The sequence below is a fragment of the Trachemys scripta genome, chromosome 1 (genome assembly GCF_013100865.1).
Source record: "Trachemys scripta elegans isolate TJP31775 chromosome 1, CAS_Tse_1.0, whole genome shotgun sequence".
NCBI lineage: Eukaryota > Metazoa > Chordata > Testudines > Emydidae > Trachemys > Trachemys scripta.
Window position 1 is genome coordinate 218,601,888 of NC_048298.1, and position 15,364 is coordinate 218,617,251.

The 15,364-nt window shown below is 39.5% G+C and overlaps 1 protein-coding gene across 2 annotated transcripts in view; it reads left to right on the plus strand.

Moving 5' to 3' along the window:
- Window positions 1-15,364, plus strand: part of ANOS1 (anosmin 1) — a 182,228-nt gene that overhangs the window by 116,256 nt on the left and 50,608 nt on the right. For both annotated transcript variants that reach the window (XM_034757339.1, XM_034757345.1), the window contains exons 5-6: window positions 2,881-3,065; window positions 10,437-10,566. In XM_034757339.1, the coding sequence (XP_034613230.1) occupies window positions 2,881-3,065; window positions 10,437-10,566 (315 nt within the window). The remainder of the gene's footprint in view (window positions 1-2,880; window positions 3,066-10,436; window positions 10,567-15,364) is intronic.

The window sequence follows — 15,364 nt, forward strand, 5'->3', positions numbered from 1 at the left end:
CTTATGAGCAGCATAATGGCCAGCAGTTGTAAGTTACCACACTGCCCTTTCTAAGCAAGAACACTTGTTCTTAAGGCGAAACCATTAAAGAGAACATTAAAAACAATAGAAAAACCTACACTCATGCTAAAAAGCTTAAAAGGGATCATCTCAACTTTGACTCTGATTGGTGTCAGTCCTTCCAATACTTTCCCGAAGATTGACCCCTCCCCACTTTGGACAAAAGGTCTTGTCCATTTGCTGGATCAGAAAGAATGTGCTGAGCTGAGTTAGTTTAAACTCAGACTGTTTATCCAAAGGTCCTTTTTCAGTCTGTTGGTCTCCGGAGAATCTAGTCTGGACCTGTGTATGCGAGCATCTCCAGAGACTGGAGGTGAGTTAATTTACCTAATCACCCCTCATTGTTCTTAGTTCCTGCAGGGCTGTGGTCAGTCTCCCCCATGAAATTACATACAATGCCTGGCCCACAATGATACATAAACTTCATGCAGTAAGATATTGCAGGACATTGCCACATCTGTCACATATGTCCTTTAGCTTTAATGAAAATAAAGGCCCAATGTGCAAACAAGTATTCCCATGAGTATAATTGAGTCCCATAGAAGAAATCATTGTGTGATGTGTTGTCAAAACTGCTTGCAGGATTACGTCCTCTGTAATGGTCAAATGGTGTGAATTTGTGTATTTTTCTCTTTCCTTTTGTTAAATTTGCCATAACACTGCTCTGAGAATGTATAGGTATTGGGTCAAATTCTCTGCTGATGTTACTGAAATAAGTGGAGTTAGGCCAGCAAATATTGTGGCCCACTGCATTTCACATTAAGCCTATCCTTTTTGTCAAAGAGTATTATTAATCATTTATATGGTACTTTCAACTTTTTGGGTATGTTTAAAAAACATGGCTAGGGTAGGTTTAAAAAACCTCCAGTGAGCCATCAAGTCAGACAGGATGGTCACAAATTTAAAATTAATGTTATTGTCTGAAATTATTCCATTTACACATTTATCCATATATTTTGAACTCCCACCCCCCAACTCCCAGGTATTAGGTTACTCTTACATTTGAGTTATAAGTATGCTTTCTTATGTCTGATCTTTATATATTTACTTTGCATGGCACAGATACATAGGTTTTAGTTGAAAAACACCTTTCGTAACACATTTCCTGGACTCTGGTATTCCACATATAAAGCAAGACATGGACTGAATTCCACACTGGAACACTGGATTTCAGAAGACTAATTTGTTCAAGAATGGTTAAAGGGACTGACCATTTACATAATAAAAAGCACATTGAGAAGTGATTGCATCCACACATCTGGATATGAAACTGATGATGCTGGTTTCACAAAAGTATTCTAAAATGCACTTGTGCTATGCTCTAGTTGTTTGTACTGCTGAGATCCATCTGCACACAATTACATACACCAGAGAGGTTGAGTTACTTCCAGTCAAGTGAATCCAACTGACCCTGATGCAAAGCAGATGGAAGATTTCTTAACATGCAAATTGTAGGATTATTGTACATCATAATTAAAAAGGGTTTTGAAAATGTAGACATTTGAACTGAGATAGTTCATGATGCTCATTACATTAGATTATGACTTCTGGCTGTTGAATGATATCCAGGATTTAAACCTATGTGGTAACAGGATTTGGATGCTGAATTTTCCTCATGATGCTTTTAGGTTACAACAGTATTTGTCTTTATTTACTGTAGCAGATTATGTAATTGGGAAAGGTCTGTTTATAAAGCTCTGCAAAAGGTAGTTTGTTGATCTAAAGAAGTGAAGGAGTTGGAACAAGTAAACCTCAGATATTCCTCAATTAAATCTTTGGTAAATAGAGATAAGTGGATCAAAGTTCTGATCATTTATGTTTACACACTGGCAGTTTTGGATTTGCTAAGAAGACACAGATGCTCCCATTATACAGTAATATCAGTTCTGGATATGGAGAAAAAAACATCTGAGACCTGATTTATATATGCTCTTTGAATCAAATCCTTGCCCCATTGATGTCAGTGGCAAAACTCTGACTTCAATGGGACTAATGTTTGGCTGTTTTTACACCCCTCGTTTGATACAATTCTAATGTAAAAGTATTGAGCTCTTAATATTAAAACTATTTGTCATTTCTTGGAGTCATCTGTGCATGAATACTTAGGGTAGAAACATATATAAATTACAATCTGTGGCACCAATCCACACAGTGAACCCTGGCACCTGTGTAGAGCTTTATTAAAGTCACAACATAATTAAAATACATAGGGAAAAATTGATAGGAGGGTTTAAATGTGAATACAGCAGTTTTATTTGTGACTTGATCTGAAGTAAGAGAGTGCTAGATACTGAAATAGATGAGTTCCAAAAGAGTATCCATAGAAATGCAACTAACAACTTGATTTGCTGATTTAATCAAAAGAGACCAGCTCTAGAAAGTAATTCTTTCCCCCAGTCTGTTATAAATGTTGCAAAGAGGTGTTATAATCATGATGACAAAACTGCAGAGAGAACATAATACTCTATCAGCATGTGGTGAGTGATTGCTGTAAACTTTTAAAAGGCAATTTCAGTAGATTGTAGTGTAGTGGTTGATAAAGGAAATAATGAAGTAGGGTGGAATTTTCAAATGCACTTGGCATTAAATTTACTAACTTTAATATGAGTTTTACCATTGAGTTTAGTGGGAACAGAGTTAAGCCAACTTTGAACACTTTGGAAAGTTCCACGCCTCATGCATGTTAAACCCCTTAACTTTTTTTCAGTCTGTCCAGCCATTTCCCTCTTAATTGTCCCACAACACTTCCTACATTCGCTTACACATACATACCCTGTTTTGTAAATGTCTTAACATTTTGTCTGTACGCTCCTATTTCAGGTGTTCCATTGAAACCCAGGAAAGAATTAAGATTCACAGAACTTCAGTCTGGACAACTGGAGGTTAAGTGGTCTTCAAAATTCAATATTTCAATTGAGCCTGTGATCTATGTGGTGCAGAGGAGATGGAATTATGGAATCCATCCCAGTGAGGATGATGCTACCAGCTGGCAAACGGTGGCACAGGTCAGTCATTTGTATAATAATCCCTAGCTGTTGTATAGCAATTTTATGAGTAGACCTCAAAGTTCTTTTACAGAGGAGGTCAGTACCATTTTACGGGCGGGGAGATGGAGGCACAGAGAGTTTAAGTGACTTGCCCATAGTCATTCAGCATGCTAGAGGCAGAACTGGGAATAGAAGCCAGGTTTCCTGACTCCCAATCTAATTCGCTATGCACCATAAGACATGGTTTTCTGTTGAGTTTTTTTCATGGGAGAGTAACTTCATTTTCCTCAGTCATATTACTTTTAGTAGTAATATGATAATACCAAATGCTACAGTTTTAGCACTTTATACAAGTAGAAGGTGACAAGGTGGCTAAAAAGCTGTTAGTATAAGTATTCCAGCAAAAATGTAAAGGCTTCTCCTAAAAAAACCTTTTCAATCTATATTTTCAAATATAATGAGTAATTTTGGGTGTCTCAATATTTAAGTGTTCATCTTGAGATGCCTAACAGGCTCCTAATTTTCAGGGGGTGTATGGTCAGTATTGTCTAGAAATCAGGTCCCTTTAAGATGTGTCAAGTTTGGCATTTAAAAACAAAGGTATCCATACTCATGAGTCACTTTTGAAAAGTCAGGCTTAGGTAACAAATTTTGCCACTGGATGCATATGACAGACCCAGCCCCTTCTGAAGTCAGCAGGGCCCAAAATAACTAGAGTGATAGTGTTTGGCTCTAATCAAAACAGTAGAAAATTAGGTGGTATAAAAGCCAATTGTCTTTACAAATAAAATAAAAAACAAAGTGGAAGAAAGAATAAAACATACATTTGTTGGTCTGCTTACTTTAAATTGTAGTTTCTCTGGCATTTACCTACCAGTTCAGCAAACCCTATGATGTCATGCTCTTATCACTTATAGCAATCCATACTGTATATGTAAAATTCATATACAAACACTTTTTAATGAGAAGCATCCAACAGAGAATAAATTTTCACTTAGTTCCTTCCCAGTTTCAGTCATGGTGACAGCCCACCTGTATGGCAGAACTCCAGCAGTTTATCTTAACCGCTGCACCCGCATCCTTGCTGACAAGGAAAGCAAAATGTTGATTTTAAAAAGAGCTGTGAAATGTCTTAGCAGCAGGTAGCAAGGGGGGAGGAAAAAATAAAGTCCACAAAGTAGAGCCAGGAGTTTAAGTTCTGTAATGACCTGAGTTCATTCTCCATTGAGGTTACATACAAATAAGCTCCATTAAAAAACATTGGGACTGTAAAGTCAAGCACTAAAAAATTAGTAAGTGCCAGAATGAACACTACTTGTGCAGCCTTCATCTGGCACTTTTGTGCACATGCACGATAACAGAGCCTTGTCCAATGTCACAGGAGAAGTCTATGGCAAAGAATAGAACCCAGCTCATCTCAATCCCAATGTAGTATTTTAACAAAGCAACTTCCTTCCTCTTCTTACAACTCTCAGCTTCATTTACTGTTAATCTTGTAAAATGAATGACAGAGGGATCCTGTAACAGTCTCAAAAACCAGAAATTCCATGATGTGGAAACATATAGATCCCAGAGCTTCCATATCCACAGCATAGAATTTTACCACTTGAACTAGAAGAGTAGCTGATAGAGGATCACAGCCTATCATCACTATGTGGACCACATTGCACGTAGCTTATGCAAGTGTTTGCTAGGTCACAGCAGGGCCTCCCAGAGGATTCAAGGGGCCTGGGGTCTTCGGCGGCAGGGGGCCCCCACCACCGAATTGCCACCAAAGACCCGGTACTTCGGCGGTGGGTCCCGGGGCGGAAGGACCTCCTGCCGCGGGTCTTCAGAGCACTTCAGCTGTGGGTCCCGGAGCGGAAGGACCCGCTGCCGCCGAATTGCTGCCGAAGACCCGGAGCGGAAGAAGCTCCGGGGGCCCGGGCCCCGCGAGAGTTTTCCAGGGCCTCCGGAGCGAGTGAAGGACCCCGCTCCAGGGGCCCCAAAAAACTCTCGTGGGGCCCAGGGCCTGGGGCAAATTGCCCCACTTGTCCCCCCCTACCTCCCTCTGGGTGGCCCTGGGTCACAGTAGATTATTGAGAGTCATAATGCCTGGCTCTGGAGGTGAACATGGGCTAGTAGTTATAGACAGCACAGCCAAGTACACATCACCCAGCCCAGCACATCTTCGTCTAGTCCAAAGTTGTGGTGGGTGCTGCTGCTTGTTGAGGTATCCTTTTTGGAGCTCGGGCTTGATGGGGTGAGGCAGATATGTTCAATGCACATGGAAGGTTACTGAGGCCATAGCCAAGGATCCAGACTTGTGTATGCCTGTGGCAGTAAAGTGTGTGGGATAACTGCTTCCACATTATTACAAACAGTTTCACAATATTTCTTATGGCTAATTACAAATACATTTATTGTCATGATTTTTACTAGTGGACCAAGGATAATGGAGGATCTATCAGTTCTGAGTTATGTTTCTCTAGAGTTTGGGTTCCCCACATTTGTTCTAGACTGTTGTAGAAAGTCTCAGCATCATAGTCAATTTGTATATATTGTATCTTGTTGCCTTCAGTGTATTTTTAGTTTAATTTTGCAAAAGTTAATTTTGAAAATGTAAGTTGTCTGCTTTTGCATACTGTTTTGTGTGATATTTATTTAAAAAAAAACTGGTCTTTTAAAAAAAGACATTTTACAAACCATTAGCACACAATGTGCATAACAAACAAAAAACAAAGTTGAATTACATTATTTAACATATGCAAATTGGTCATTGCACTAATATAGGAGCTTTATTTTCTTTAATATTTTTAATATATTTTTCCTAGTACCACTCTAAAACTTCGGCAGTATAATCTGACATACTACATATTTTTTGGCAAAATATATTATTTCAGATGTGTAGAAGATTGACACAATACACCAAAGTGATGGTCAGGGATCAATTACCTTATAAAATATATTGTACAATGTCATAAATGTGTTAAGGTACCTTATACTATTCAGTTTCACAATTTAACCATCTGCCCTTAGGTATTGCAGGACAGTACCATATCAGTAGCAAACATGCTTTATAGTGATAGACTCAAGGAGATCAATCTTGTTAGCTTCACAAAGAGAAGGTTAAGGGGTGACAGCTCCAATATTATATTAGCGTTAAGATCATTGTTGCTTAATGGTCTCTTATATACACTGGTAGTGTTGCAGGTGTGTAATGAAGTTCAGCCAAACAGTATTTAATATTGTACTGCACGCTATTTTATTTACCTAATATATAGGACATCTGTTAAAATGATGCTGAATATTATGATCTGGGCTCCAAACACAGTTAATATGATTTTTTTAAAATGCAACTTACCATTAAATTGATATAAAATATCCCATAAGCATTTAACATTTTGTTACATTTTGTTGAAATGGTGAATGGTTGCTGAATGGTTCAGTTGTTTAGTGCTCCAACATCATACCTCTCGAGCTCCAGTTACATATACTGTTTATAATTTGCAACAGACCACCTAATAAGAGTTTTGCCACTGAAACCAATGGGAAGAGGAGTAGGTCTGCGGTCAGGTCAAAAATTAGAATGAGGTTGGCAGTCTCAGCCTAGACACAGTTTCTCTATTTCTCATAATCACTACACAGTGACGGCATAATTCTTCGTTTGAAACATTCCTAGATTGGAATAGCAGGACCATTACTGGTCAGGGCCAGGAAGTCTTGGCTCAGAAACTGAGAAATTTTGTGCTATGTCTGCCTGTACTATGCCTGTCTTATTACGACCACTCAATTCACCAGAACATTTAAAAAATAAACACCTAAGCAGTGTTGCCTCTAATGTATTACCTCTAGAGACACTGGTCCAATCTCTGATCCCAGTTACACCGGTGTAAATCTTGAAAAACCCACTGATTTTCAGTGGTTGTAACCCACATCTCTTTCCTACTGTTACTCCCTTTCCCCATGCCACTATTTAGAGTCTAAGCTATTTGGGTCAGTAACTATGTCTTTCTCTGTCTCCTGTGAAATAATGGCACACCTTTGGGCTCTATAAAATTAAGCTAATATTAAAGGCCGGTTCAGCTATGTTCTAGCCCTCAGGGTGCTCATTTGATTGAATAATTCAGTCTCTCTCTACATAATAAAGAAGCAGATTATGGAGGGAAGAAGATGCAGAGGAAGATTATGAAGGGAAAGGTCTGTAGCCCCCACATAGGGTGCTTATAGTTAATAAGGGAGCCCTAGATTTGTGCAGATGGAGGAAGAAGAACTGGTGACAGCAGCAGCTGGCTGGGCCTGGAGTGTACCACAACCACAATAGCTCAAAACAGAGACTGGAGAGGCAGGCAATAAGGCAAGAGAGGAGAGAAGACACCTCGTGCCGCACACCCAACACCAAATATCTCAATTTCCCTGACCGTAGCCTCTTACCAGGTGTGGTTACAGGTACCTTAAGTGCAGGCAGCACCCGAAAACTTAAGCGATCAGTGATCTAAAAATAATTTTGCTGGATAGACAGAGCATCTCTCAAAAGTTCAGCCTGGCTCACTAGGCCTGGGACATTCACAGACATCAGGAGTATCTATATGATGCAGTGTGTAGCACAACTGGTTCATTTATTCCTTATATAGTATTGACATGAGGAACAAATATGTAATAATGGGCCCTTCAGTCGAACAGAAAAAGGTATAACATTATCCAATGGCTGCAATTTGAAGCTAGACAAATTCAGACTGGAAATAAGGTATTCATTTTAAACAGTGAGTGAGTGTAGTTAACCACTGGGACAATTTACCAAGAGTCGTGGTGGAGTCTGCATCACTGACAATTTTTAAATCAAGACTGAAAGTTTTTCTAAAAGATCTGCTCTAGGACACAAGTTTTCAAACTGTGGGGCACGTGGCAATCCCAGGCAGGGCTGGGACTAGCCCTGCGCGGTGGGGCAGGAGCACCATCTCCACTTTCTGACTTACTCAGCGGGCCACCCACCCTGTGGATATCAACATCCACTGCGGCTGCCCCGATTTCTGCTCCCGGCAGTGTCCACACCCAGCACTGGCTCTGTTCCCAGAGACTGTCACACCTACCTTCCTACACCCTGGAAACCCGAGTTGGGAAGGGAAGGTATTGTGTCTATTTTTGTCTGGGTTGTACGGGGTGCAACTCAAAATTGTAACGCAAAGCGGCTCAAAAAGGTTGAAAACCGCTGTTCTAGGAATTATTTTGGGGGAAGTTCTTTGGCCTGTGTTACACAGGAGGCCAGACCAGATGATCACAATGTTCCCTTCTGGCCTCGGAATGTATGAAGCTGGAAGAGACGTGGAGCAAACACACATAGACTTTGCCACCTCCGGGGCACTTGCCATCACAGATTTCACAGCAACTCAGCAATGGATTTGATACTCGGAAGATGGATTCATGGGAAATAGATCTTGTCAAACTAATTTGATACCCCTTTTTTTATTAGATTACAAGTTTGGTTGACAAAGACAATAGTGTTGATGTAAAATTTCTACAAGGCATTTGATTTGGCACCACACATTTTGATTAAGAAACTAGAATGATACAAATTCAAAACAGCAAGCATTAAGTGGATTAAAAACTGGCCAAAAGATAGGTCTCAAACTATAAATGTAAACAAGGAATCATAATTGAATGGGTGTTTCTAGATCCGATAGGGATCACTTCTTGGCCCTAGACTCTTCAACATTTTTATCAATGACCTGAAAAAAACCCATAACTGAGAGTTTGCAGATAACACAAAGATTGGGGGAGTGGTAAATAATGAAGAGGAGAGGTCACTGACACAGAGCAATACGTATTGTTTGGTAAGTTGGGTACAAGCAAACAATATATGTTTCAATACGGTGAAATGTAAATGTATAGGCCTAGGCATAGAGAATGCAGGCCATACTTATATGGTGGGGGACTCAATCCAGGGAAAGAGTGATTCTGAAAAAGACTTGGGAGTCATAGCGTATGATCAGCTGAACATGAGCTTCCAGTGCTACACTGTGGCCAAATGGGCTAATGCCATCCTTAGATGAATAAATAGGGGAATCTTTAGTAGCGGTAGAAAGGTTATTTTACCCTTGTATTTGGCACTGGTGCGACTGCTGCTGGAATACTGTGTCCAGTTCTGGTGCTGACAATTGTTGAAAAATTATAGAGGGTTCAGAAAACAATCATGAAAATGATTAAAGGATAGGAAAACATGCCTTATAGTGAAAGACACAAGGAGCTCAATCTATGTATCTTATCTAAGAGGTTAAGAGGTGACTTGATCACGGTAATAACTAGCCACATAGGGGATAGAAATGTGATTATAGAGGTCTCTTCACTCTAGCAGACAAAGATATAACAAGATCCAATGGCTGGAAGTTGAAGCTAGACTTGAAATAAGGTGCAAACTTTTTAAGAATAAAGGTATATTTTAAGGGTAATTAATCATTTGAACAACTTATCAAGGGTTGTGGTGAATTCTCCATCACTGGAAATTTTTAAATCAAGATTGGATGTTTTTCCAAAGTATGCGGTCTACAGACGTTCCCTGGGTTACCCAAACCCAACTTACGGAAATCCACACTTACAGAAAAAGTTCTGCTTCTGTATTCAAACTAGAATTAATTCAAGGAATTTCTATGGCTTGTGTTATGCAGGAGATCAGACTAGATGATTGCAATGGTCCCTTCTGACCTTATAATCTGTGAGTCTATAAAGATTCTCTGTAAAAATGGGTCCAGGATGCAGCCATATCTGGGGCAGATAGGATGGCTACAGTGGAGCATCACTTTAAGGAACCAGGTGGATGGCCACTTTCCACACAGAAAGAAGGGTCTGCCTCCTATGCATTCCTAAGGATCTGTAGTGTTTTCGGATAGGCCTCAAAGTTTATTCTTCTGGAAACAATCCTGCTCTGTCTCTGCAAGGAGATCCTTATGGAGATTTCCTCCCCCTGAACTGATTTCCACAGTAATTATCATTGGAAAACATTTCCATCTGGTTCCCCTGAATGTATACAGGTGTAGTGGAGACCAGAATCTTGCCCACTTAAGTCACAAGTGAAAGTAAGCTATGTCACTTAAGCTGATTTTTGAGGGATATTTAAAAATAATAATAATAAAAACCCACACTGTTTTGTACAGTTTAGCATGTTCAGAAGCCTTTGCTCAGAATTGTAGGTGTGTTGCAGTTCAGGACTAAGGTGGGCTGGCAAAGTAATGTGCGGTAGTTTGCATGGAATCTGGCAGCACTTATGATTTCACAATTTTATGCAACAATTTCTCCAATATCCTCAACCTCAAAAACCCTACTGATTAAACTAACTGTGCGTCAGAAGATGTGAGATAGTAAGATTAACATTTCAGAATAAACGGAGTCAGTGTGTTATGACATTTTTCCCACCAGACTACAGAGGAGAGAGTACAACTGTCTGACATAAGACCCAGCAGGTGGTACCAGTTCCGAGTGGCAGCTGTTAATGTGCATGGGACAAGAAGCTTCACAGCACCCAGCAAGCACTTCCGCTCCTCTAAAGGTTTGTATTCATTTCCTCCATCTCACGCTCACCTTGACTACACCTGGAACACAACCCAATCTTCTTAATATTTTTGTTGTAGATTTTCAACTGGTGGGTTGTTTGCATTTAGCCATTAGCTTAAGGAATGGCCCAGATTTGACTGAAGTTATTACATAAATTAAAGGTTAAAGATGCCAGTATTCTTTTATCTGCAAGGGGGTCTCAGAATTAAAGAACCTTCTCTCGTGTCCTTTCAACACAGCTAGTATGAGAACTGAAGATCTTCTGACCACATGATACTGAATGTCAAACATGAAAGAATTGAGGTCTCAACATGTGCTGTTGCAAGTAGTTTCAATATTTGTTATTTTCATAGGGAATATATTCCTGCCATTTGCTGGACAGACAGTATCACATAATTTTGTTGGTTGTGTTCAAGCAATTGTAGCACCAGTAATCTGACTTGGTTCTGCTTCTCAGTACATGCCCTTCACATGGTCTCTGCCACCGTCAAAAAGCATGAATGTCAAGCAGGCTTTTTACTCTGAAGAGGGAGAAGTGCTAGAAATTTCATGAACTCTACTAGAGACTGTTATTTCTATTTGCTTTTATATAAAAGGCACTCCGGTGGTGATGCGTGGCAGTATAAATCCCTAAGATAGACAGACTTTCTGTTCATTTTGGCAATAGGTGACACAAATCTTTAGTGATGTTAGATGCAGCACACTTCAAGAACCATATGCGTTTCTATTTCTGTATGTGTTATGAACATCAACATTCTGAAGGTATCAGAACTCCAATGGAGAAGGTGGGAGCAAATATTCAGCATGTTACATGGAGAAATAATCAAGCAATTATGGTCACAGTAATCAGCTATTACTCATTGTCTCAGTGTGTACTTTTTTATTACTTGCCACCTTGACATTGTATTGTATACCACACAGGTAAACTGCTCAGTCCAGATCCTTCCTGGCCACAGCTCAGCAGCTTTCAGCAGGCAACAGAAATGGCATCCCTTTCCCCAGTGAGCTAACGGAGTAAATGTAGAGCTAACATGTAAAAAGCATGAAGAGCTCCTGAACAGGTTTAGTTTCAGGGATTGGAATAGAGCCTCTCTTCTGCATATGGTAGGCTAAACCTTTTCTAGTGTAGACTGGATCTAAAAGTCGTGCCATCTCATCAAGGTGCAGATGTCTGTCAGTAGCAAACTACTAGTGGCTAGGGCAGCAGTATGTTGGTCTATTTTCTGAAGTAATTTTTTTTTCCTGGGGTAGCAAATGTAACAAGTTGATTTTTCTCTGACTAATTCATGCTTCTTTATACCACACCTCAATTATTTGTCTGGATTTTGTTAGTCTGGACAAATATTCTGTTTGCCGGGATGCAATTTGAAGCTGTAATTGTAACTGAAGATGTAACAGAAGTTTTGGCTTTTGCATGGCATTTTCGGGCAGGATTTGTAGTAAGTTCTAACACATTTCTTCGCTCCATAGTGTGCTAGCCCCAGGAACGTATGACCCTAAATACCCACATTGAAAATGACCACATTTTAGATAGTTGGAGCCTCCTATTTTTGGCAGCCTACCCATCTGCCCTTCCCCAGCACTTGCATATATAACCTACTATTCCTGGTTGTTTTGTTGGCAGAAAGAGCCCTAAGAATTCTGTGACAAGGACAGCTAAAGCCTGGAGCAATTTTTATGTTCTGTTACAGAAGAAACTAAAATAATTGTCATCTTTATAGCAGCAAAAAGTATAAGCAACCTTGTTCAAAAGGTTATAGTAACCCTCACAAGTAGCTATTTTCAAAGCTAAACTGCAGTCCTCAACAAAGAAATGTGAATTGCCATGCAAGCAGTAGAGAATAGTTAGTTGATCAACTCCATAGTCAACTTTATTTCTCTTCAGGAATTTATGTAATTATTATTCAGGGTTGCTGGCACTTTTTGTGGCTATGACAAAATCTGTGCCACATTCACAAGTCCAGTAAGAAATATTTGAGGTTTCCCTCCACAAGAAAGACATATGTATAGGAGCATAGTCATATATAATAATAGTACCAATGCCACAATCAGTGACAGAATTCATCATCTTGTGCCACTAAGAAATGGTCCAATATTGAATTTGTTGGATTAGCTGCAGAAAAAACAAAACCCTATGCTCTTTGGCTATAGGATTACCCACTCTCCTCAAATCAGCCTACATAAACCCTGTATGTATGAAGTACCTGATGAGTATTAGTGGTTTTATATGGAGATGGAGAAGATTTATCAAGGACTGGATCTAGAGTTTCATTAAAGTCTCCAACTATAATAATAGGATGAAGGCCCATGTCATTTACACTCATGAAAATATTTGGGATCATCCTGGTTTGTCCTGTGGAGATTGGCAAAGATGATTTTAGAATTGTCGATTTCAGCCATGAGAATAGTAAATCTAACCTCACTGTCAGATATTATCCTCAGAATATGAATATTAAACTTTCTATGTATTAGTACGACAACACCCTTAGCTTTAGAATAAAAGCAAACAGGAAACATAGAGTCCTATACAAGCTTTATTCAGTTTACAAGCTTCATGTCCTGTCAGATGTGTCTCCTGGAACATAACAATGGCATCATTCTTTTTTTTTAAACATTGCATATTTTTTTTCTCTTTTAACAGGGTTATTAAAATCCTTTAAATTCCAGGAGACACGTTTAGTTATCGGAGCCATCATTATTAAAATATACTGGGTAAAATATAAGGTCGCTTTGTGAATAAATGAAATAGCAAAATTTTCTGAGTGGCATACAGTTCTTGCATAGCTAAGCAGCAAAAATTATATAATCCAGGGATAGGGTGTCACTTCCCAATACCTATTCTACAAGAGTAGGAATGAAATTCCTAGCATTGGACAGTAACAGGATGGTGGCAGAAAGAGAAATTAAATAAGTGAAATAACATGGAAAAGATAGTGGAGAGAGAAATACACATTAGTACCGTACAATCAAAAAAAAGAGGAATCTGGGTAAACAGTCTAAAAACACACACGACACCCAGAGGGGGCTGCTGGATCAGGTGAAACTTGGGATCCTCATAGCCCCTGGGGCCCCAAACATTACTATAGTAATCACTTCTTACCAATAGAATCTTGATACATTAGTCCAAAAGGAAGCACCATCTAATAAAGCAATGATTTTTATATATATTATATAATATATTATATATTTATTATATAAAAATCATTGCTTTATTAGATGGTGCTTCCTTTTGGACTAATGTATCAAGATTCTATTGGTAAGAAGTGATTACTATAGTAATGTTTGGGGCCCCAGGGGCTATGAGGATCCCAAGTTTCACCTGATCCAGCAGCCCCCTCTGGGTGTCGTGTGTGTTTTTAGACTGTTTACCCAGATTCCTCTTTTTTTTGATTGTACGGTACTAATGTGTATTTCTCTCTCCACTATCTTTTCCATGTTATTTCACTTATTTAATTTCTCTTTCTGCCACCATCCTGTTACTGTCCAATGCTAGGAATTTCATTCCTACTCTTGTAGAATAGGTATTGGNCCCATGAGTTAAGGCAATAGGAAGTAAATTGATAATAACCCTTTAACTCTTCAACTCGAGAGAGAGAGAGAAAAAAACAAGAACTAACATCAATATGAACCAGTGCCCATCAACTTTTTTAGAGCAGTCATATAAGATCTCAGAGAGCAATACATAAATTCTGTATAATCGGATCATTCCATAAATATCTCCTCTTGCAAGAAAAGAGCTTGCATTTTTCTGCCTCCTGAGAGGAACTGAATGATATTGTCTTCTCACCACTGTTAATATGTAGTGTTTTCATGTATTTAACAAAAAACTTCAAATCCATCTTCCCGGCCAACGGTTTTGTTTGGTTAAAAGCTGACCTCACTGGAACCACATCACAGGCATAATCGTGATAGAGCAGTATTTTAATTGCTGGTTCTCCCCATAACAGCTCCTTTTTTCTCTGGATTTCTGCAAAATAAGCTCCTTAGTGGTAAACTTCATGAACTTCACAATCAATGCTCTAGGCCAACCACCTGGAGCTCAATGGGGACAAGGGCCTGGTGTGCCCCTACTATATCGAACCAAAAATCTACTGGCAAATCCAACAATTTAATAGTTTAGGGACAAATTTGGAAGGTTTACTTTTCTCTGTTCCCTCAGAGAATCCTGATGTTACATCATTGTGAGTGGCTTTCTAGATCCAATAGTTAAGTCTTAATAGTCCTGATATCATAACAGTTCTTCATAACCTATAATTTGTTCTCTCTGAAATCATCTTCTACTTCAGAAATTCTGTGTTTTGCTTCACCCATCCTTCCGGTTAGAGCTGTAGTGCACTCTGAATTTCAGTCATGGTGGCCTGTAAGGTGGAAACTGTAGATTTAATTTCAACAGTATCCATGGCCATCTGTGTTCCATCAGGTTCAGGCACCATTTTGTTTGTAGAATGGAGGCAGACAGATCTTCTCTGTTTTTTTGGTGCTTTTTGGATTTGGAGAAGGCGATGTGGTGCTAGAGGGCACCTTGGAGGTTGCAATAGTTGGGCGCAATATTTCTTAGGGGCTGTAGGGGACCATTCTGGGGGATTCCCCAGGGGCCACTTCAGAGTTCAGGCAACCTGGGTTGCAGTGCCCTCTGGGGTCCTCCACCTTCTTGTTCTTAAAAAACAGAACAAAACAAAACAAAAAACTGCTTATTCCATGAAGCATTCCAATGATAATGACCCTTAACCAGGGGTTCCCAAACTTGGTTCGCGGCTTGTTCAGGGCAAGCCCCTGGCTGGCCATGAGACACT